We start from the raw sequence: 25,888 nt of genomic DNA, 5'->3' as shown, positions 1-25,888 counted from the left end.
TAAAATGAACGGTTCCAAAGTTACGAAGGTAGTATAGTATAATTGGTCCAAAAAAGGCCTAACCCAGACATCCAAAGTAAAAGCAAGTTTTCCTTCAACACCAAATTGTTTCCGATTGAAAAAATTGTGGACGCTTGCCTTTAGATGAACTTTAAAATACTTATTTAGTTCAGTGAACCAGAAAAAAACACGAATTGTATTAAAGTGATGTATATTTTTTAAACGTTACTATAATTATTCAGGCAGTAGCTACATTGATTTGTATATGCATTTGTAATATTTTTTGAATAATAAACAGGCCTATTTCGCGATTCAATTTTATATAGGCAACACAAATTACATGCCGCTAAGTAATGGGTCAGGATCTAGAATCGAGTCTCGAGTCAGTATTTGACATTATTTGACATTTGACGGTCCAAACCAAACATAACCTTAATATTTATGTATGTGGGCTTGAGATTTTGCTGATTTTGAGTTTTTTGAGATAAATTAAGCATCATTTTAGAATTAGTTTGGTAAATATATTTCTGTTCAAGGTAAATCTGGTAAATGGAAGTAAAACAAGAGTTTAGTGAAAAGCTGTGTAAAATTGAAACAGTAGATTATGAGATGGATAATTGTTTTTCGGATAGTGTTAAAATTGAGGCTATGGAAGAACCCAAGGAAGAAAGTACGCATAATACATTGGATTATTTAGACTTAAATAAAATCTTCATAAAGACTGAAATAGAACAAGATGATACACCTCAGATATTTGAAGAGAAACAAATGAAGGAGGAAGGTAAATAAATAAAAAAAAATTGATGTATATTGTATGTATACAGTCGAGTCCAGGAGTCTTTACCCGTGCGTCATCACTTACAGCATACGAAATAAGTCAATAATAAGTCGGAAATTGAAATTTACTAAATACCCCAGAAAGCCACTGCGCATCCGCTAGGAAAAATATTCCGATTTTTTTTTTGCACAATCTTACTCAAAAAGGACCCCTTTTAACAAATTTGTATGTTGCCAGGACCAAAAGTGGGTCAAAAATTTTTTAAACGTTTTTTTTTCCTAAAATTTTTTTTTTTGCATGGAACAAAGTTTTTTTTAGGTTTTTTGGATCATTCCAAACAGAAAAGGTCTGTAGTGACATTTTTCTAAAGTTGATAGTTTTTGATGTATAAGCGATTAAAAATTGCGAAATTGGCCATTTTTAACCCTGAAAAACTATGTGAAAAACTGAAAATTTGAATGTTGCCAAGGTAGGTAGATATTCTTTAAACATCGATTGATGAAATCCTGAAGTGTTTTTTGTAATACAATATTCAAAACTCCTTTGTTTTTTAATTGCTAATCAAGCGTTCGTGACACTATTTTCCACTGACAGTATGGTGCAAATGAAAGGAATAAATTCGTTATTTCGTAAACCGGCAACTTTAAGGAAAAATTCCGAAACAGGTCGATTTTTATTTTTAAGTTATGATATTGTGGCATATATGGTATACTAGTGACGTCATCCATCTGGGCGTGATGACATAATCAATGATTTTTTTTTAAATGAGAATAGAGGTTGTGTGCTAGCTCATTTGAAAGGTTCTTGAATTCTCTATTCAGTAATATAAACATTTATATAATTATTTATACGGTGTCCTTCTACTTCTTTTTTTGTCAAATAATTTAATTTAACCTTTAACTACACGCGCTGGCGTATTTTGTACGCCAGATATAAGAATTCTACTGCAAATATATTTAAAAATTGCATTTTTGACCTTGTTTATCTCTCTAACCTATTACAGGAATGTGCTTTACAATTTGGTTTTAGTTTCGTTATAATCGGCGTTCTGGGAAGATCGTAATTTACAGTTTATTATTTGTTGTTTCCGGTGGTGGACAATATACGCCATGATTATATTAATATACATAGTATTATAAGTACATATTTTAATTCTTTTTTAGTCATTATGGCATAAAATATATTTTTCTTTGAAAACAATACTTTTTCTCCTGTAAAAAATCACATTTTAAAAATTTTTTTATTAGTAATTTTATTTATCATGGAATCCAGTTATTCCATGATTCTAGTTATAAATCCCAATTGGCTTACTGAGAAGGAACTCCAAGTCTTCACTGATGCCGAATAAGGTTTATATCAAACAACCAAGTGTTTTTTTTTCAAAAAAAAAACAAATCCGCTGTTTTTAAGTGTATTTTCTTGTGGCATATAAAGTATGCCACGCGTGTAGTTGTGGTATAACTTAATGCGCAGGTAGTTAGAGGTTAATAAAATTTTTTTGGACACCCTGTATAAATAATTATGTAAATGTTTACATTACTGGTTAGAGAATTGAAGAACCTTTCAAATGAGCTACCACACGACCCCTATTCTCATTTAAAAAATCATCAATTATGTCGATCACACTCAGATAGATGACGTCACACTAGTATACCATATATGCCACAATATCATAACTTAAAAATAAAAATCGACCTGTTTCGGGTTTTTTCCTTAAAGTTGCCGGTTTACGAAATAACGAATTTATTCCTTTCATTTGCACCATACTGTATACACATGCAACGGTGGAAAATAGTGTCGCGCACGCATGATTAGAAATTAAAAAACAAAGGAGTTTTGAATACTGTATTGCAAAAAACTCTTCGGGATTTCATTAATTGATGTTTAAAGAATATTTACCTACCTTGGCAACATTCAAATTTTAAGTTTTTCACATAGTTTTTGAGGGTTCAAAAAGAGTGGTTTCGCAATTTTTAATCGCTTATATATCAAAAACTATCAACTTTAGAGAAAAGTCACTAAAGACCTTTTCTGTTTGGAATGATCCAAAAAACCTAAAAAAACTTTGTTCCATGCAAAAACAAAATTGTAGGAAAAAAAAACAAAAAAAAAAGAATGTGTGTGTACTTTGTACGCACGTAAGAAGTTATACTTCTATTATATGATTTAAACGAAATTAATATACTTTGTATTTATATTTTATTTAAATATTAAACTAATTTATACTTACTATTTCTCAAACATTTTTATTAAAACAGTGCCAAAAATTAAAATAATAAAAGAATAAAACACACAAAAACACATTAAAAATGCCACAAATGATTTCTGAACATTAATTGTCGGAAATTTTTTTAACTAAATACGTATTTTCTGAAAATAAAATTATATAATACATATACTTACAATCATAAAATGTATAAAAAAAATTAAAGTTTTTATTGGGATTCGAACCAGCTATCAGCGCGGTTGGTATATTGGGGTTCATTTGCCTTACACGCTTCGCCACGGAGGCAATGTGTCATTATGTGCAAATATCGACTAACTAAACGGATTAAGCTTTTGACATTTTTGAATTAAATTAAATTATTTTGATTTTGAATTGAAATGATTTAGAATTGAAAAAATACAACAAAACATAGAGTAAGAAAACAATATATTAGGTGAACATTGATAGAAATTTTAATGGTAATCAAATTATGTAAATAAAAGTATTACATACTATGTATTTTGGTAGGTTCAAATAATAATAATAATAATAATAATAATAATATTTATTGCTTCTTGGAATACAATAAGTCCATAGCAAGAGGTTTGTTCGACAATACAATAATAAAATTTTTTGAACAAATACGTATAGTGGCATGCAGAGATAGTATAACAAAATAAATAGGTATTAAATGAGTAATACACACATGACAAAATTACGTTACAAAGAGACGAATAATAGTGATACAAAAATTACAAACAAAAAAAATGTAAACATACATATAAATAAACGGTAAATATAGAATTGCACAATGGAACTTATATGAGAAAAATTATTCATTCAAGATAAACGCTCTGAGTTTTAAAATGTTCCATATGTACCCCGCAATGATTTTAGCGTTGTTGGGAGTGAGATTATCAAGAGCATTTAATAGTGAATCCATGCTTTGAAAACAAATAACTACTGGTTTCATAGGGCTATAGATAGGACAGTTAAATAGAAGGTGATCAATAGTTTCGAGTTGTCTTGTGTTACAGGCAGTGCAAATATTATCTGGATCGATAGAATAGTAACATCCCTTATAGGATTAATTATTTATATGGGAAATAAGCCACAATTAAAATGAAAAAAATAATTTTATTAACGTTTCGACGCCCAAATCGGGTGCCGTTGTCAAAATACAAAATATTACTAGAATAAACAAAAGTGTTGTTGCTAAGCAAAAAAATTCTTCTAATAATTTATTTAATCTGACTCATTTATATTGGCAATTCATACATATATTATACATTTTAAAGTAGAAGACTTTAAAATGATATTGCCAATATTTATGAGTTGCGTTCCTGGGACGACTTACTGAAAGATAGGTCATTCGATTACATGAAATCAACCCTAACTCAAGAATATCCGTCACAAAAAAATTATAGCATGTGATCTGTCTTTAAAAAGACAACCAAATGCAACGACAGTAAAATTCTCGCGTTAGAGACTTCATAGTAAATCACAAGGGAAAACCAGGAAAAAACCTTGTGATACTATCCCGACATCGTAAGTATTTGGTCTTACATTTAATTTACTCTCAAAAAATAATACCAAATTCTGACTTGTAACAGGTTTAAATTATAAATATATTAATAATACTAGATATATAAGTAATATGTACTAAAATATAAAATATGTACTAGCTCGATATTATTGACTTACTAATCTTGGTATTTTCTTTCTATTGACTTCCTCTTTAAACGTTAATAAAATTATTTTTTTCATTTTAATTGTGGCTTATTTCCCATATAAATAATTAATCATAAAATGCCACAAGGAAATAGCTTCAGAACAACATCCCTTATAGGTGATTAAAATTCGAAATTTATTACACAGTCTCAGTTGGGTTATAGTCCGCGTGACCTGTATTGGCAGTTTAAGTAATAGGTAAGGGTTTGGGGTTCTATATGCTTTAAATGTAGGGTAGAAAGACAGAAAAGAAGACCTCTGAGATAAAGTTATGTCCATTTCATGCAATTTGTTATAAAATTTTAGCAGTTTTCTTATTTTTATTAAGCAAAGTAAGACTGAGATTAATCCATATATCTGTACAATCAATGAAATCAAACATACCTTTAACCTGTGCTGCCCAATTATATGCTTCATCTGCTAAACCTACTAATCGTATTTGTTGATTGTAACAAAGTTTGGGATAGCGTTTATCGTCCATAAGCAGAATTTTTTTTGTAGTTTTTGAGGGTTAAAAATGGCTGATTTCGCAATTTTTAATCGCTTATATGTCAAAAACTATCAACTTTATAGAAAAGTCACTAAAGACCTTTTCTGTTTGGAATGATCCAAAAAACCTAAAAAAACTTTGTTCCATGCAAAAACAAAATTGTAGGAAAAAAAACAAAAAAAAAAGAATGTGTGTGTACTTTGTACGCACGTAAGAAGTTATACTTCTATTATACGATTTAAACGAAATTAATATACTTTGTATTTATATTTTATTTAAATATTAAACTAATTTATACTTACTACTTCTCAAACATTTTTATTAAAACAGTGCCAAAAATTAAAATAATAAAAGAATAAAACACACACAAACACATTAAAAATGCCACAAATGATTTCTGAACATTAATTGTCGGAAATTTTTTTAACTAAATACGTATTTTCTGAAAATAAAATTATATAATACATATACTTAAAATCATAAAATGTATAAAAAAAAATAAAAAAATAAAAGTTTTTATTGGGATTCGAACCAGCTATCAGCGCGGTTGGTATATTGGGGTTCATTCGCCTTACACGCTTCGCCACGGAGGCAATGTGTCATTATGTGCAAATATCGACTAACTAAACGGATTAAGCTTTTGACATTTTTGAATTAAATTAAATTATTTTGATTTTGAATTGAAATGATTTAGAATTGAAAAAATACAACAAAACATAGAGTAAGAAAACAATATATTAGGTGAACATTGATAGAAATTTTGATGGTAATCAAATTATGTAAATAAAAGTATTACATACTATGTATTTTGGTAGGTTCAAATAGGTAGGTACCTATGACACATTTACAATTATTACGTACCTGTTGCTTTTAAAAACTATTTAAATGTCACTACAATTATAAACTTTTTTGTGTCTGTCCTCACAACAGTAAAACTAATATATTATACATTTGTTTACCTTTATATTGAACAATTATTTATTATTGACAGATCATTTCAACACCCAATCAGAGCCCGTATAATGACTAATACCATACTGTCGGTGTGCGCATGCGCGCTGATCAATATAAATTCACCCTCAGTCTCAATCGCGCCTAAAGAAGTATAACTTAAAAAAACATTTAAAAAAATTTTTACCCACTTTTGGTCCTGGCAACATGCAAATTTGTTAAAAGGGGTCCTTTTTGAGTAAGATTGTGCAAAAAATCCGAATCGGAATATTTTTCCTAGCGGATGCGCAGTGGCTTTCTGGACTAAAACGCAACAGCAATGACAGTAAGTAGCTACTGCTCCTATTAGGGGTTAAAATTTGAGTTATCAAATATGTGTTTTATCTCGCCTGTATTAATGACGCACTGGTAAAGACTCGTGGACTCAACTGTATGTATATTTATTATTGGGCCAATGGTTTTAAATGCATTTATTTTTTGAAGTTATACTTCTTTAGGCGTGAGGGTGAAATTTTATTATTCTGGGCGCATGTGCACACAGACAGTATGTAATTCGTTGCTAATCTTTCAAGTTATGTATGTATCAGCGCAAATAAGTCATTAAAATAATATATTAGTGTTTTTAGTAAATGTATTATTTATTATAATTTTTGTGTCTTTGGATTTGTCTTCCTCGGGAATAAGATAATAAAGTATCTATTAGAACATTTTTATCCTTCACTTGATCTATTTGTCACCGTGATGTGTAATAATATCCGAAGCGTCACCTAGACAGGGCTTGATAGCTTCGTTGGTAGAGCATTGGACCAGAGATCGGGAGGTCTCCGGTTCAAATCTCCGACGATTTATATATTTTTTTTTATAATTTTTGGTATTGTTTTAATAAACAATTTTTGAAAGTGGTAGGTAATTATTAAAGTTAGTTTAATATTTATATAAAATACAAATAAACTGTGAAGTATATTTATTTCGTTAAAATTATACAATAGAAGTATAACTTCTTACGTACATACAAAGTACACACACATTATTTTTTTTAATCCTGAGAAAACTGATACTAGTATTTTTGAAAAATTTAAGTAAATGCAGAATGAAAGATTACATTATTACCGAGGGCAGAATGTCCCTGAAAACTTCTACCTATAATGTTTATTTTAATAAGTTGCATGGGTGAAAAAGAAGATTAAGAACTTACTTCTAATAAAAGATACTTTTTGTTTATTTTAAGGGATTTTCAGCCCTCGGTAATAATGTAATCTTTCATTCTGCGTTTAAACTTTTTAAAAATATGTATTAGTTTCTTCAGAATTCGAAAAAAAAATTAGTGCATTTAAAAAGCATTGGCCCTAAATTTTGTGCTTACCCTCATAAAATAATGCTTGTTAAATTGATTATATTCCTTTTTGGTGTGTGGTTGCTGTTTTTTTGGGAAAGAAAAATTTTTTTAATAAAAAAGGTTTGTTTTTAATATCAAAGAGTAATTTGTAATGCGGTCAGTGGATTTTGCTCTTTATAAAGATGGGCGTTCCATTTGATATGTCGAAGATATGCTTCGTGTTCCGTAAAGTATGACTATCCGATGCTTTAAAAGATTTCGAGAAATTAGTTCTTACTCAAGAATACCCGTACAAGGAAGACCAAGGTCAATAAACACCATGGAAGATCGGTTTCTCAGACTCCCAAGTGCTTCTAGAGCTGACAGTTACTGCTACAGCCTTAACTAGGAGACTGGCAGATGTTAGTGGTGCCATAGTTTCATCCTACCCCGTACTTTGAACATTAAGAGAACAAAATCTATTATCATAGTTCAGTAGAACCTCGATTATCCGTCAGGGCACCGGATCAAGGGTATGACAGATAATCGAAAAGACGGTTAGCAGAACATTAAAACAAGTTAAAAATTGATAATACAACTCTCAAATGTATATATTATTATATATTTTGTTTGATAATATAAGAGGAATTTGTGTTTGTGTTAATATTGTTGAATTTGGTTTAAAATATTCTGAAATCTTTGTTTGTCTTACTGATGCTTCACATTTTGCAAGGGCTGAATTTCTTAATCAGCTTAAGATCATGCAATCTACTTTATTACTCCGGTCAACTTACGCATCCGAGGCTACAAAAATTACCATCAAGCTGAAAATTGATAGGATTGTTAAAAATACCATCATAAATGAAATCTAAAAAGTCCTCATTTATTTATTTATTTATTAATATTACGGGAAAATATAAATCCTCATAAATCCGACCCCTGCTAAAAATTGTACGCGGGGTCAAAGGTCACCAAATATGGTTTTTAGCGATTTTCAGCGAAACGGTAAGTTTCATGGTAAAATTAGTGCTAACAAAAATGTAGATTAGATAATTATCTATAAAAAATGTCTTATTACTTTTCTTCCTGGGAGCTACCGTTTTTGAGATATAACGATTCAAAAAGTGGTAATCGTCATAATATATGCGCACACGTTTCCACACCACCTTTGAGGTAGTGTACTTAGCGCGTTTTTTTAACGTGGTTTCCCCAGCAGGCCTATTCCACGGATCTGTTATGATTCTGTTTAATTTAAAGCTATTTAATAATTGATATTGGCAAGGGTTAAAAATGATTAAACTTTATATAAAGCGGTATAAATTAAAAAAAAAAAGGGAAATTTATCAAACTGGTTCATAATTTTCTAATACTTCTGCTTCCCTTGTTCTTCTTCTCATTGTTCTTCTTCCTCTTCTTGTTCATTCTGGGTGCAAGTTAATTGTCCCAATAATGACACATCGCATGGCTCCTCGATAGAATCAAATGAATCCTCAATTGTTGGTGATTCAACATTGGAGCACGACCGGTTTTGACAATTAGTGCATGCTACCGAACAAAACAGTCCAACTTTTTTGCAACCACATTTAGCGCAACATCCCTTTTTACAGTTGCAAAAAATTGTGTTCAGGAGTTTTTCCGGCGCAGGGGGGAGTAAAGTTTGAATTGGTTCTAATGAACTGTCGACTAACTTCCATCCCCAGTCTTTTGGATCTAGCTGATAACCAAGCCACACTTGAACTTGGTAATATACCCGAAAAAGATGTTAATGAGCAGCCGCTGAGGTTGGATGACAAGATACCTACACTTGTTTTTTGTTTCGAGTACTTTTAAAAAAACATGCATATCGAAACTTATCTAAGCACGTAGTTTTCTTAGGCGCTCCATACATAGAGAGAAGAAAGCTAATTCCGTTGGAAATAACTTCTTGTGGAGTTGAATTAGTTTTTTTTAAAACTTCAGCACATTCAAGTAAATCTTGTTTTTCAAACATTTTAAAAACAGTCGTTTTACCCCTCCTGAAAAATGCAGATGTCGTATCACAGCCAGTTATTGCGTGTAAAAATAGTATATGATTTTGACATTTTGCAAAAGTAGATAAACTTTTCGATGAATATATTTCCGATTGGTGTTGAGCTTTTCCAGGTTTTAAAAAAAGATAGTTTTTTCGATTGGAGTTCTACCAGTGAGTAATACGAGCAAGTCTACATCTTCACCTAAAACAATAGTTTTATTTGTTAAATTGAATTGCTCTATGGCTGTTTCAATTATCATTACGTCAAATAATACGCGCAAATACGCGCAAATAAAACAATATTCTGACATTTTTGTTATAACAATGAAAATAACACGAAATACACGATAAAAAAATATAGGTTTAACACGTATTTTCACTCCGGAGTAGTACTCAAGACTAATTAATACCTCGAGGGTGTCATCTACCTGAAGGATTTCGCCACCCAGGAAAATTACGGTGTAATTTTATAAATAAACATTTTGCCTAGAAAGTTGTCTTTCATTGTTATGTTCAAACCCTTCGGAGAAGAGAATAGGTAGAGTGATTAGATTAGCTGACGAACGTGTTTATTCCGACAAAACCCATCTTTTCAAATTGAACTAAGGCGCATAAGTAAAAAGAATTATTATAAGTTAATACTTTGTCATTTGTTGTATTTTGTTGTGTATTTTTGTTGGGATTAAGCCGCAAAATTCAAATAATTCTTATTATTTTCGCGTTACATTCACTTTGTAAAGATTTTTTTGTTGGCACTGTAATATAATACAGCTTTTATGGATTGCATCCCTCGGTAGACCGCAAGCTGTATAGTAGAAACATTATCATATTTATAATTTTATATTATTATGTGTAATATAAGTTAAGTTGACCGTAGAATATTATGTTTACTTGTATTACAGCTTCAGTGATGTATATACCTGGTGTACTAATACATTATATTATGACGATTAGAAGTCTTTCAACTCTTTGAGTCGTTGTATCTCAAAAACAGTGCCTCTTAGGAAAAAAACTATTAAGATATTTTTTATAGATAATTATCTATTCTACATTTTTTGTTAGAACTAATTTTACGATAAAACTTACCGTTTCGCTGAAAATCGCTAAAAACCATATTTGGTGACCTTTGACCCCGCGTAAATTTTTTAGCAGGGGTCGGATTTATGAGGACTTTTTAGATTTCATTTATGATGGTATTTTGAACAATCCTGCCAATTTTCAGCTTGATGGTAATTATTGTAGCCTCACTCCTATTTTTGTCTAACTAGACCGGTCTATATTGCATTCTTCTTGTCGAGAATACCACTCGATGAATGGTTGCATGTGCGATGCAGCTTCTCTAGCATCTTTAGGCAAATCTTTGCCAATTGCAAAAACATCATCGACATCCATCGAAATTCCAAGTTTGTGTCAGCTTCTGAACCTGTTTCGTCAGCCTCTGTTTTGCCATTTCAACGATTTCATCATCTGTCAGCAATCGATAGCTGTTTGCTTCCTCATCACAAATTAACCATTCGTTTGTCATCTTTAGGCAACGAAAACAAAACAGTTGATTCAGCCATAACTTCATTTGTTACCGCACTGTACATGTCAGCGAATTTCATTTGGCTTATCGCAATGCTCAAAAAAATGAATTGATGACTCAATGTTTTGCTTATGTACTCAATACTTCTGCAGGCAGAAGTCCACAATATATCAGATCTTCGTTTTGAGACAAATCTTGGAGAAGACTAGATTGACTTTGAGAGTGCCTATGATAGTATCCATCGAGAATTTCTGATCAACGCCCTGAAAGAGTTAATATTCCAACTCATCTAATTGATATAGTAAAAGACACACTTAAAGTGGGGGTTCGAATTCAAAACGCACCAACAGATACAATCCATGTTAAAACGGGCCTACGACAGGGAGATGCCCCATCCTGTATTCTATTCAACATCACATTAGAGAAAATAATTAGAGAGTCAAAAGTTAACACCAGAGGAACAATAATAACAAAAAGTGTACAAATATTGGCATTTGCAGATGATGTTGATATCATAGCTAGAAGCAAAAGAGAAATGATAGAAGCATTTAATGCTATAGAAAGAGCGGCACAAAACAGTGGCCTAAATATTAATGAAATAAAAACCAAATACATGAAGGCCAGCAAATCGACAGGCCAAAGAAACCTACAGAATCTGACAATAGGTGACTATAACATCGAAAGCGTAAAAAATTTTACATATCTAGGTTCACTACTTACCGCAGATAACAATGTCAGCGAAGAAGTTAAGAGAATAATACATATTGCTAATAAAACATATAATGGACTCATTAAACATCTAAGATCTAACAACATCACTAGAAAAACCAAATGCAAAATATACAAAACCCTGATAAAACCGGTCCTTATATATGGATCAGAGACATGGACACTGTCGAAAAGCGATGAGAACTTATTAGGTACGTTTGAACGAAAAATCCTTAGACACATATATAAGGGGGTGAAAGAAAATGACGTATGGCGCAGAAGGTATAATTTTGAACTATACGCAGCATACAACGAACCCGACGTCATAACATTCATAAAGATCGGACGTCTGCACTGGATGGGCCATGTTGAACGAATGTTGGAGACCGACACACCAAAACATATAATGAAGCAAACACCAGTAGGGAGAAAGTCCCAAGAAAAGGAGAAAGGGAAGATCCAAACTTAGATACGTGGAACAAGATCTGAAAACGCTTGAGATTACCCACTGGAAGAACAAAGCAAGGAACAGAACAGAATGGCGGAAAATCCTAGAACAAGCCAGGACCCAAAAAGGGTGGTCGAGCTACTGATGATGATGATGACTCAATACAAGTTATGTAAGGAGACGGTTAATGGAGAGACGAATAATTGAGGTTCCACTGTACCTGCCACAGATCCTTTATTGTATACAGCTCATCAGAGACAACTCTCAGAATTCTATCATTATATGCAGATTGGGATAAGGAAGATTGGAGAAACGTTCTGTTTAGAGACGAATCTCTATTTATGAGATATTTAACTGATGGTCGCCAAAGAGTGTGGAGAAGGCATCGAGAACTCTATGCCCAATGTTGCTTAACTACTAGACCTAGATTATGGTTTGGTGGTGGAGGTATGATGGTATGGTGTGGCATATCTTTGGAGGCACATACAGATCTGGTTATGCTAGTGGCAGGTGTCCATAATGCTGATATGTACCGGGTGTCCCAATAAGAATGGCTCTCGGCTATATCTCAGGAACCGTTTATAGTAGAGCTTTGAAATAAAAAATTTTATAACAAAAGTTGCCTCAGGAAAAGCCTGGAAATTATTTTCATAATTGTGGGACCACCGCTAGAGGGCGTAATTGAATATCAAAAATTAAAAAATATAAATTTTACAAAATTTTCCTAATGAAGGTTCACTGGAAATCCAATCGTCGTATTCTTCATAAAATTCTACGCATATTTGATTTGACAAGTTTAGGTCTACCTTTGGAAATAAGAGGTGGGGGTGAGTGGGAACCTTGTTATGAAAAACTGGCTGTGAGTCCGGTTCTGCTTAATCAAATTTTGCAAACTTGATCTTGTTGAAGATATATCTATTTCATAAATGTAAAAGTTATGATTTCGAACCAACTTACTGAGTAATATGCCAGCTAGAAGGCGTTATTTAACTTTTTTCAGAAATCTAGTGTTCCTTGGAAAATATTAAATACAAACATGCATTTTTAATACCATATTACAAAATTAGACAAAATTAGCAACAGAATAGCGAAAACCGCATGTTAATACCGTTTTTCTATCTCGAGATATCTCACAAAACGTGTAAATTTAAAAACATGACTGTTACTGTCACCGGTAAACGAAATAATTCATTAAAAGTAGTGTGCTATGGAAACAACAAAGAAACATTTTCCAGCTGTCAACGTATATTAGGTCTTTTCAACGCTTCTCATTTGTTTCGAGCCTCGTTCATATCTCGTATATTAATATTATACACGGATTATACGGCATATGACAGAGGCTCGAAACAAATGAGAAGCGTTGAAAAGCCCTATTACAAAGAAATAAAAACAACTATTTAGTGATGACATAAACGTTCAAATTTTTGCCCATCATTTTCGTTGCAAACATTTACTCTTTCAAGAGTAGATTGAACAGCAGTCTCAATTTCTGCTCTCGATATGCTTTGAATGACGTTTAGTATTCTCTGGATAATGTATTCTAGAGTAGTGTATGATGGGCAACAATTTGAATATTTAGGTCGTCACTAAGTAGTTCTTTTTGTTCTGTGTTATATTTAATTTTAATAGTATTTTTTTCTCTTTATATTGTTATTTTAATTAATTATATTTTTATACGTTGACATCTGGAAAATGTTATTTTGTTTTTTTCCACAGCACACTACTTTTCATTAACTTAGTTTACCGGTGATAGTAACAGTTATGTATAAAATTTACACGTTTCTCGAGATATCTTGAGATAGAAAAAAGGTATCGACATGCGGTTTTCGCTATTCTATTGATAATTTAATCTAATTTTATAAAGTATGATTAAAAATGCATACTTGTATTTAATATTTTCCAAAGAAAACTAGATTTCTGAAAAAAATTAAATAACGCCTCCCAGCTGGCTTATTACTTATTAGGATGGTTCAAAATTATCACGCTTACATTGAAGAAAAAGATCTGTCTTCAGCAAGACCCAGTTTTCAAAATTTGATTTAGCAGAACCGGACTTACAGCCATTTTTTCATAACAAGGTTCCCACTCACCCCCACCTCTTATTTGCAAAGGTAGAGTTAAACTTGTTAAATTAAATATGCGCAGAATTTGATGAAGAATACAATAATCGGATTTCCAGTGCCCCTTCATTAGGAAAAGTTTGTAAAATTTAGATTTTTTTATTTTTGATATTCAATTACGCCCTCTAGCGGTGGACCCACAATTATGAAAATAATTTCCAGGCTTTTCCTGAGGCAAATTTTGTTATAAAATTTTTTATTTCAAAGCTCTACTATAAACGGTTCCTGAGATATGGCCGAGAGCCATTCTTATTGGGACACCCGGTACAATGTACAAAATGCATATTAGTCCAATCAACAGCCATTTTCTCGTGGAATTTTGAGAACCAAGGTCGATTTCCTTGAAAATTTGGATTGAGGTAGTAATTATAAACTTTATCAAAATCTACCCTATGCCGAACTGCGCTTTTGCCCCTGCGATGAAAACAACCCAATCTAGGGGATGAAAATTTTGTAATCAAAATAACTATGAAAATCAATAAAGCGACCAATTCTGAGTAAATTTTTGTTCTATAATTTTTTTTGCAAAATTGACACTTTCCAAGTTATTTGCGATTGACACTATGCAATTTTCATTAAAAAAATTCACGTTTTATAACCTTTTTTCGTGATTAACTTTAATATTATAGAAAAAACCATTAGAACACAATTGTAGCTAATAAAAAAAAACAAAGCTATTTTCTTGTCAAAATACAAAAAATATTAATGAATTAAACAAAAATTTTCGATTTAATCAACTATTTTTTTTGAACTAAGCATTCCAAACTTGTCGAATCACATGGATCGTATCAATTATACCTAAATAAAGTTAATTTCAAGTGGGAAGCTATTCATTTCTATTAGGATTGTAATGACGAGGGTTTAATTTTTACATTTCAAAAAGAAAAAAGCGAGAGCGACTTTATTTTCGTCATAAGTCAGTCAGTTCTTACGCAAAAAACTTTTAACAGAGCTTATTTGAAAGATTTTTTAATGAACTTTAAAAGATGTCTCTGAAGTTTTCCCAAAAAATTGCACCACATTCGAGTTATTTGAGATTGAAGGTTCTCCATTTCGAGATTCTTTGAAAATAACCATCTTTTAGGCAGGCCGTACATCAAAGAAACATGAAACGTAAATTACGTTTCATGGAAATAAACCACTGCTAAACAAATATATGTCCGGCCATTTATGAAACTCTCCGAAAATAAAAATGTGTCATGAGCATGAATCACACTCGTTTCATTGGTAGGCGGACTTTGAGATTTGTTTAGCAGTGTTTTCTTTTCATGAAACATGTTTTTCGTTTCATGTTTCATGTTTTTCGTTTCATGTTTCTTTGGTGTGCGGCTTGGCTTAAAGAGCAATAACTCAGTAGTTATTGGGTTTGCCTAGGTCTTTCCGACACGAATCTCTGTTTTTTTTTTATTAGCCACAATTTTGTTCCTAATGAATTTTTTCTATAAAATTAAATTCTTTTAAGTTATTCATGAAAAACGGTTATAAACGTGAGTTTTTTCAATGAAAAATGCATAGTTTCAAATCCCAAATAACTTGAAAATTGTAAATTTTGCAAAAAATTTTTATTAAGTAGGCAAGTGCCTCTGATTTTGATTGCACCAGTACTTGATCTTCTTTGCTATTTACTTTGTGTTGGCTTGTGTACAGCAATTTGTAGAAGTCTTCAAATATTTTAAGGGTTTCCTCTCTATTGGTTGTAAGATGATCATTTCTATCTTTAATCTTTATTATCTGCCTTGTCCCTGTTCTTAGTCTTCTTCTCAATACTTTCATACTTCTATTGTTCTCAATGGTATGTTTGCTTTGTTCTTCGTTGTATTTTCGAGTGTCTTGTCTAACAGCTTTGGATATTTCTTTATTTAATTTTTGAAGTTCATCAGCTTTAGTTTCCGTCTCGTTTCGCATTTCTCGTTTCTTTTCTGCATTAGTTGGACGATATTTTGGCTGATCTTATCTTATTTTTGAGTTCTAGGACAGTATTTGTTTTGACTTTCCAGTAAGGCATTTGTTAATTTATTATTTAAGTCGTTGAGTCAAACTGTTCCAGGAGAATTTTATAAAATTCTTGTGTCACTATTCGATACGTCTAAAGCCAAGGACACATTTTTAACAAGCGTCGTGTTAACACGCATTAACACGTGTCATAGAAATATCTGTTACGTTATTTTAAATAGATCTATACATATTATTGTGGAAAGAAAGAAATCCCGGAAAGACCACCCACAAGGTGGACTGACAACATAAAGAGGATTTGTACCAACTGGATTGCAGCAGCGCAGGATACATCTGAATGGAAGTTTTTCGAGGAGACCTATGTTCAGCAGTGGACGACTATGGGATGATGATGATATTATTGTGATGTGTCGTCAGAGACCGACGACACGCTTTAACACGTCTTGACGCGTGTTTTCAATATCTAACGTGGTCAGATTTTCATCAGAGTGTTAACATATCAAGGTGAGGTTATACCCACCAGGCCGTGCCGCCGCCTGTTTGTTTACATATTGATTAAGTATATTTATACGTTTAAATATGGAGAAACAATTATGTAGTAGAAGAATTAGTCAACCTGATATACATTTTACACCTCTCATCGTCATTGCTGAGTTCGTTTATTGGATGAACCTCTGGATTCATATCGTAGCACAAACAATGCCGCAGTAATAGTTCAGAGAAATAAGGAAAAAAATATCCTGTTGGTGACACACCCCACATCCCCCTCCAGGCCAAAACCTAATTTTTTGAGTAGTATGGACATCTATATTAATAACCTTATGTTTCCTGCAGCCGATTTTGACGATATACTGTTATGCTCTGTATTTCTCTCTTTTATGAGATTTATCAGCAAATTCTTAATTTAATTAATTACTCAATTATTTTAATTACTGCTTATGTAAAACAAAACCAATTTTAAATTAAATTTTCTCATAAACTTTATTCTCAGGGCTATTTTATTTTTGATGCATTACCTATGGTTTGTGACTTCTGGTATATCTAGTTGCTTACTCCATCCTGGACAAAACAGGGAAATTAAACACACTCAATGCCATATAAATGTTAAAAATATTATTTATTTATCCAGTATACCACAAACATAGGATTTAAAAAATATGCTAAAATCTAAATTTGTTGCAACTATTTCTCATCTACTAAATTAAGCTTTAATTTTGATATCTCCTCTGTTTTAACAAAAAAAATTTTATTTAAATAATTCGTTATTTATTCTTACAAAATTTAATAAAATTTACTTTTCTCTTTTTGAATTGATTACTTATTTCTTCTTTAAAATTTGGAATGACTAATTATGTTATAGAACTGTTCAATACAAAAATTAAGCAAATATGGTGTGGATATAAACAAACTCTCTCCGTTTCACAAATGATTTGACTAACCTTTTTGTTTCTTCTCTACTTCTTTTCCCGTATTGCGTCGCCCTCGATTCTTCCACACGTACTCTTAGGATGTTGCGAAAGGTCCCTCGTTCAAACTGCTTCAAACAAAACAACAGGACTCGCTCGAATTCTCGACTCAGTTTTCTCTCTGCTCGATATCTTGTGCAAATAGATACCAATCGGCTACTCGTTCTAGACAGAAACAGGAATCGTCCTCGGTCCCAGGAAAATTAACTTCTCAACTCGGTCAACGATTTCGTTTCAACTTGATTCTGCTCGCAAAGACCAACTTCACCACTTTACACTGACTTCTCACTTTTCAAAAACTGGACTGCTCTCTCCAGATATTTTTTACACAGTGCCCATTTTTTCTCTCATCAAAATCAGACAACACTCTCATCACTTCCATCCATCATTTTCCACCAATCACAAAACATCCTTTCTACCCACTACCCCATATTATCCTTTCTTAAGAACCAATTTAATTTTGTATCCAACTTTCCAATTTGTTAAATTCTCAGAGATCCCAAATTACTTTTCGTTGTTTCAAAATGCTAAACAAAAAATCTGACATTCTAAACTCAATAAATTTGTTTATCGGCTATCCTTCTAAGAAAAACTAATAAAATGTCTTATTGTCCATTGCAAAGTGAAATAAAAGGTACTTTATAATCTGACCGCAACATTGTTTTAATTCCGTTCAAAACCCATTAACAAAACACCTAACGATTTCACCTTCCGCGAAAACACTGCTTACTAATTAAATTATCGTATTACAATTTTTGGTCATATACAGGGCGATGAAAATCTATAATTTCGTGTTCTCTGATAAATTTTTTCCATAAAAAAATATACAACAATACATAGTTATAAACAATGAAGATCAAAAAACGGTAAATTTTCGCTTTTTTCGTCTATGCCAAAAAGTTAAGCATTTTAAACAAATTTGAGTGTAAGAATCTCATAAATCTTATAAAAAACTTCAATATGGCGTTTGGTTGCAACCTTATTGGTTGCTTAGAAAATTGCAAAATAAACCATAAATTTTGAGTTTTTATTAATATTCATAACTTATGTAAAAATTAACTTAGAACCTTCTTATTACACGGAATGCTGAGACTTCTGGTGCCTAAATCATACCCTAAATTTCAAAGCAATTGGTCAAATAGTTTAAAAAGTTATTTAATTTGTTTATCCCAAATTAATTTTTTTTTGTAACACTATAAGTCAGAAAATAATGAAGTTACAGTAATACTTTGGATGGTTTATGAAAGAAGAAGATTTAAACTATTAATTTAATTTAAAAAAATGACCAAAAATAATTATAAAAATTGCAAAATTATTTTGCAAGAACATGTGAATTAAAAAAAGGGGGGGGCTAACTTCGTCCCTAATTGTCCTAGGACAATTGTTTTTCTTTCTAAATGTGTATAAAAATTAAGTCTTTCTAAATATGAAAAAATAATTTTTCTATGGGTAACGGTTAAGAAGTTATTCGAATTGTTTATAAGTAAGCAAAAAATCGCCATGTTTTTGCAAAATAATTTTACACTGTCTAAAATTACTTTTTGTCATTTTTTTAAATTAAGATAATAGTATAAATGTTCTTCATAAACTGTCCGAAATATTACTGTAACCTCATAATTTTCTGACTTATAGTGTTGCAAAGAAAATAAATTTGGGATATCAAATTAAATAACTTTTAAACTATTTAACCAATTGCTTTGAAATTTAAAATATAATTTAAGCATAAGAAGTCTCAGCAATCTGTGTAATAAGAAGGTTCTAAGTTAATTTTTACATATGTTACGAATATTTATAAAAACTCAAAATTTATGATTTATTTTGCAGTTTTCTAAGCAACCAATAATGATAAACATATTCAGCGAACGCCATATTGAAGTTTTTTATACGACTTATGGGTTTCTTACCATCAAATTTGTTTAAAATGCTTAACTTTTTGGTAATAGACGAAAAAAGCGAAAATTTACCTTTTTTATCTTCATTTAAGCACCCGACACCTTAGGGTAAATGGGTTTAGGATTATATATATATATATATATATATATATATATATATATATATATATATATATATATATATATATATATATATATATTTATAAAAACTCAAAATTTATGATTTATTTTGCAGTTTTCTAAGCAACCAATAATGATAAACATATTCAGCGAACGCCATATTGAAGTTTTTTATACGACTTATGGGTTTCTTACTCTCAAATTTGTTTAAAATGCTTAACTTTTTGGTAATAGACGAAAAAAGCGAAAATTTACCTTTTTTATCTTCATTTAAGCACCCGACACCTTAGGGTAAATGGGTTTAGGATTATATATATATATACAGGGTGTCCCGAAAAGATTGGTCATAAATTATACCACAGATTCTGGGGTCAAAAATAAGTTGATTGAACCTAACTTACCTTAGTACAAATGTGCACATAAAAAAAGTTATAGCCCTTTGAAGTTACAAAATGAAAATCAATTTTTTCCAATATATCGAAAACTATTAGAGACCTTTTATTGGAAATAAACGTGTGGCATTCTTATGGTAGGAGCATCTTTAAAAAAAATTATAGTGAAATTTGTGCATCCCATAAAAATTTTATGGGGGTTTTGTTCCCTTAAACCCCCCCTAACTTTTGTGTACGTTCCAGTTAAATTATTATTGTGCTACCATTAGTTAAACACATTGTTTTTAAAACTTTTTTGCCTTTTAGTACTTTCTCAAAAAGCCAGTTTTTATCGAGATATTTTGAATATTTGTCAAATCCACCACATATTTTTATATGGTTAAGTAACATTATAAAATATTATTTTCATATTATTACCTCTCTATCTCTATAATCGTACATCTCCATATACAAATATGTGGTGGATTTGACAAATATTCAAAATATCTCGATAAAAACTGGGTTTTCGAGAAAGTACTAAGAGGCAAAAAAGTTTTAAAAACAATGTGTTTAACTAACGGTAGTACAATAATAATTTAATTGGAACTCACACAAAAGTTAGGGGGGGTTTAAGGGAACAAAACCCCCATAAAATTTTTATGGGGTGTACAAATTTGACTATAATTTTTTTTAAAGATCCTCCTACCATAAGAATGTCACACGTATATTTCCAATAAAAAGTGTCTGATAGTTTTCGATATATTGGAGAAATTTGATTTTCATTTTGTAACTTCAAAGGGCTATAACTTTTTTATGTGGACATTTGTACTAAGGTAAGTTAGGTTAAATCAACCTATTTTTGACCCCAGACTCTGTGATATAATTTATGACCAATCTTTTCGGGACACCCTGTATATATATATATATATATATATATATATATATATATATATATATATATAGTGATTTTTTGAATAACGGCAATTCGGTCAGATGAAATAAAACTCTATTTGTTCTAGGTCTCAATATTTCGTCACTATTTGGTGACTTCTTCAGGAGAAAACTGTAAATTTATTAAGATTAGATATGGACAAAAGACAAAACATTTCATTACTTACAACTTTTGTTTTTTGTCCATATCTAATCTTAATAAATTTACAGTTTTCTCCTGAAGAAGTCACCAAATAATGACGAAATATTGAGACCTAGAACAAATAGAGTTTTATTTCATCTGACCGAATTGCCGTTATTCAAAAAATCACTATTTAACACAGTACGGTCGAAAATATTTGTACAATATATATATATATATATATATATATATATATATATATATATATATATATATATATATATATATATATATATATATATATATATACAGTACTGTTTTTGTGACGGTACGCCGTACCGGCACCTCTTGGGACAAAAAATAAAAAACAACCAAATTATAAACAAATTCCCTGAATTTTTTCCTTGCTCCCAAATAGCTTTAAAACGCCCTTATTGAGGCTAAATTTAAAAAGTTTTCCCGGGGGCAGACCCCGTTTATGAACCCTCACCAGACCCCCCGGAACATTGCGTACCAGAACCTCTATTGTTACAAAAACAGCACTGTATATATATCTTCATTTGTTTATAACTATGTATATCATTAAAGTCGGCTGCAGGAAACATTAGGTTATTAATATAGATGTCCATACTAGTGATGTAACGAATATTCGTATTCGCATTCGCATTCGCGAATATTCGCATGTTTTTGCATATTCGCATTCGCATCCGCATTCGCGAAATTTGTGCGAATGTTTTGCGAATATGAAAACCAGAAAAAAAAATAATTTTAAGATAATATTAGGTTAATAAAATCAAAATCTATTCACTTCTCATCTTTTTTTATTAAGAAAAGGTAACTTAACCTCAAACATGCAGCTACTCTCAAATGGAAATATGCAGGACACAACAGCAGACAAAGAGACGGAAGATGGAATGAAGCGATAACTCACTGGAGACCTTGGGACTACAAAAGAGGAAGGGGCAGACCACGGACGAGATGGTCGGATGACCTAAAAAGATACGCATGGACCAAATCGACAGCATTAGCACTGAACCGAGAAGAGTGGAAAAATAAGGCGGAGGCCTACGTTTAATTTTGGACAAATGAAGGACAATAGATAGATAGAACTTAACCTTGTAAAATCACATTATCAGCCTTCACTTTTTTTATTATTTGGTATTATGTAATAAAGCTTAAGATTCAGATTGATTTACACTAAATATCAATTAACTTTTCATTATAAATTTAGGAAACATTACAAAAATAGAAACAAATCTAAAAAACTGGACATTCGCATTCGCATCCGCATTCGCGAATGTCGGTAACAGATATTCGCATTCGTATTCGCGAATGTTCAAAAAATGACATTCGTTACATCACTAGTCCATACTACTCAAAAAATTTGGTTTCGGCCTGGAGGGGGATGTGTCACGAGAAAAATCTTATTTCTCTGGACTATAACAGCTACTATTTCCTCTTCTTCATCTAACCAATCCATCTCTTCTTGTAGGTGTTCCATTATATTATAACCACTATTTCACTTAAAAACATCAAAATGTCAGCATAAACCCACGTTTTACAACACAGATATGTGTCAGGTATATCTAGTATGTCGCATTCTGACGTGCCGTGTTGACACGTGTTAAAAAGTGTTCTTGGCTTAAATGTGGGAAACTATCAACATAATGTGAATTTATAGGTTTCTATTGATAATTTCTCACCTTTACTAGTTTCATCTCTGTTTATTTCACAACGCATTATGTATTCCGTCTTTTGCGCTATTTTACTGGTGTTTAGTGCACACATCAGAGTACTATCCGTTGCAAGATAATTCGGATGGAATTCCCCAGATTAAGAGACTGGGCCGATATCAAGCACAAAATGACTGTAATCCCTTAATGCTGTAACGAATAGTCACCCTTAGTATTTCGTTACATTAGGTTCAATTTTAAATTATATTTAAAGTTTAAAGGTACTTTACTAAATGATAAATCTGATTAAATCCGAAATATCTGCCAACAAATAGTACAGAGTAATTGAAAAGCACGGATAATCCGAACTTTTATTTCTTATTGTAATACATATGTACATATATCCATACATATAGCCCTACCATAAAAAGACAACAGAAAAAATAATCTTTCATATGTGTCTACCTCTCCGCGTATAGAGTTTCCGTCGAGTGATTTACAGGGACGCTATTTTGATAAAACAAGTATTTACAAGTAAAACTATTTTGATATAAGTAATAGAAAATCATAGATATAGATAATCCGCACACGGATAATCGGGGTTCTACTGTATACTATAAACTAATAACTTTATAGTCATAGCTCATCTTTGCCCTTTTCAATCATACATTTTTGGTTTCAATCCATAACATTGATTTAATAGATAATTGTGATTTTAGGTTTTTCATGTGAAGATATAAAATCTGAGCCAAGTAATACATTAAAACAAGAAGATGATGGAAGTAGTCAATTGAACCCGTATTTAACTGACGTCATGAAAGTGAACACCACAGAAAAACCTTTTATATCAGAAATTGTTTCTGAACCGTCTACAACAAAGCCTGTTTTAAAAACACGTGAAAGAATGCTCAACAGGAAAAGACGTTTAAGGTGTAAAATATGCAACCAACAATTTTTACAGCATTCCAGATTAAAAGAACATAGTAAAGTGCACACTGGAGAAAAACCATTTACATGTAAAATTTGCACGAAACAATTTTCAAGGATTTATGATTTAAATAGACATTTAACAGTTCATACTGGTGAAAAACCATTTGTGTGTGAAGTTTGCAGCAACCAGTTTTTAACGAGTTCTCGTTTAAAAAGACATTTAAGAGTTCATACTGGCGAAAAACCATTTGCATGTGAAATATGCAACAAAAAATTTTCACGAAGGTATCGTTTAAAAAAACATACAGCATCACATTCTGTAGAAAAACTTTTTGCATGTGAAGTTTGCACCAAACAGTTTTCACGGAGTTCCGAATTAAAAGTGCATTTAAGAGTTCACAATGGAGAAACCCTTTTTGCATGTGAAATATGCAACAAACAGTTTTCACGGAGCTCCGAATTAAAAGTGCATTTAAGGGTTCACACTGGAGAACATCTATTTGCATGTAAAATATGCAACAAACAGTTTTTAAGGAGTGCTGAATTAAAAATACATTTAAGGACTCATACCGGTGAAAAACCATTTTCATGTGAAATATGCAACAAAGAGTTTTCGCAAAGTTCTAATTTAAGCGCACATATGGTAGTACATTCTGGAGAAAGACAGTTTAAATGTGAAATTTGCGCCAAACAGTTTTCACGGAGCCACCACTTAAAAGTGCATTTAAGAGGTCACACTGGAGAAAACCCATTTAAATGTGAAATCTGCATGAAACAATTTTCAAGGAGTTATGATTTAAAAAGACATTTAAGAGTCCATACTGGTGAAAAACCATTTGCGTGTGAAATATGCAACAAACAGTTTTCACGAAGGATTCGTTTAAAAGAACATACAGTATTACATTCTACAGAAAAACGTTTTGCCTGTGACATTTGCACTGAACAGTTTTCAATGAAATCCGAATTAAACATACATTTACGAGTTCATACTGGGGAAAACCCAGTTGCATGTGAAATGTGCAACAAACAATTTTCAAGAATTTATGAACTAAAGAGACATTTAAGAGTGCACTCTGGCGAAATTTCATGTGAAATTTGCAAGAAGCAATTTTCCAGCAATTATGAGTTAAAAAGACATTCAGGAGTTCATACTGGTGAAAAACCATTTGCATGTGAAATATGCAACAAACAGTTTTCACAAAGATATCGTTTAAAAGAACATATAGTGGTACATTCTGTAGAAAAACGTTTTGCATGTGAAATATGCAACGAACAGTTTTCACAGAGTTCCGATTTAAAAGTGCATTTAAAAGTTCACACTGAAGAAAACCTATTTACGTGTGAAACTTGCATGAAACAATTTTCAAAGAGTTATGAATTAAAAGTACATTTAAGAGTTCATACCGGTGAAAAACCATTTACATGTGAAATATGCAACAAACAGTTTGCACAAAGTTCTAATTTAAACGCACATATGACAGTGCATTCTGAAGAAAGACTATTTACATGTGAAATTTGCAAAAAACAGTTTTCACGGCATTGTTACTTAAAAGAACATGCAAGAGTGCACACTGGAGAAAAACCATTTACATGTGAAATTTGCACGAAACAATTCTCAAGAAGTTATGATTTAAAAAGGCATTTAAGAGTTCATTCCGGTGAAAAACCATTTGCATGTGAAATATGCAAAAAACAGTTTTCACGAAGCTCTCGTTTAAAAGAACATACATTATTACATTTTGCAGAAAAACGTTTTACATGTGAAATTTGCACTGAACAGTTTTCGATGAGATCCGAATTAAAAATGCATTTAAGAGTGCATACTGAGGAAAACCAGTTACCTGTGAAATTTGCCTGAATCAATTTTGAAGAAGTTTTGAATTAAAAAGACATTTAAGAGATCATACCCGTGAAAAACCGTTTACATGTGAAATATGCAACAAACAGTTTTTAACGAGTGCTGAATTTAAAATACATTTAACACTTTCGCTGCTGACTTTTTTCTAGAGGTGTTACCCAGTTGCGACAATATCTTTTTTCCAAAATATTATTAATTTGTAATTAATATTAGAATATAAAAATAGTAGTAAGTTAATTAAATAAAGTGTATATTTATTTATAAAATGTG

The 25,888-nt window shown here is 31.4% G+C and overlaps 1 protein-coding gene across 2 annotated transcripts; it reads left to right on the top strand.

Annotated features, from left to right (window-relative positions):
- Nucleotides 1–398: 398 nt before the first annotated feature.
- LOC126879780 (zinc finger protein 271-like) lies at nt 399–25,888 on the top strand. 2 transcript variants are annotated; one of them, XM_050643032.1, is made up of 3 exons: nt 399–443; nt 537–781; nt 23,550–25,888. In XM_050643032.1, the coding sequence occupies exons 2-3, from the start codon at nt 550–552 to the stop codon at nt 25,616–25,618; spliced, it is 2,301 nt and encodes a 766-aa protein (XP_050498989.1). In that variant the 5' UTR covers nt 399–443; nt 537–549; the 3' UTR covers nt 25,619–25,888. The 2 variants fall into 2 exon arrangements, with proteins under 2 accessions (XP_050498989.1, XP_050498988.1); XM_050643031.1 differs by lacking the exon at nt 399–443 and having other exon boundaries at nt 451–781.

Source organism: Diabrotica virgifera, chromosome 2, assembly GCF_917563875.1.
Source record: "Diabrotica virgifera virgifera chromosome 2, PGI_DIABVI_V3a".
Lineage (NCBI taxonomy): Eukaryota > Metazoa > Arthropoda > Insecta > Coleoptera > Chrysomelidae > Diabrotica > Diabrotica virgifera.
The sequence above is the reverse complement of the archived record's forward strand: the minus strand, read 5'-3'. Positions and strand labels throughout refer to the sequence as shown.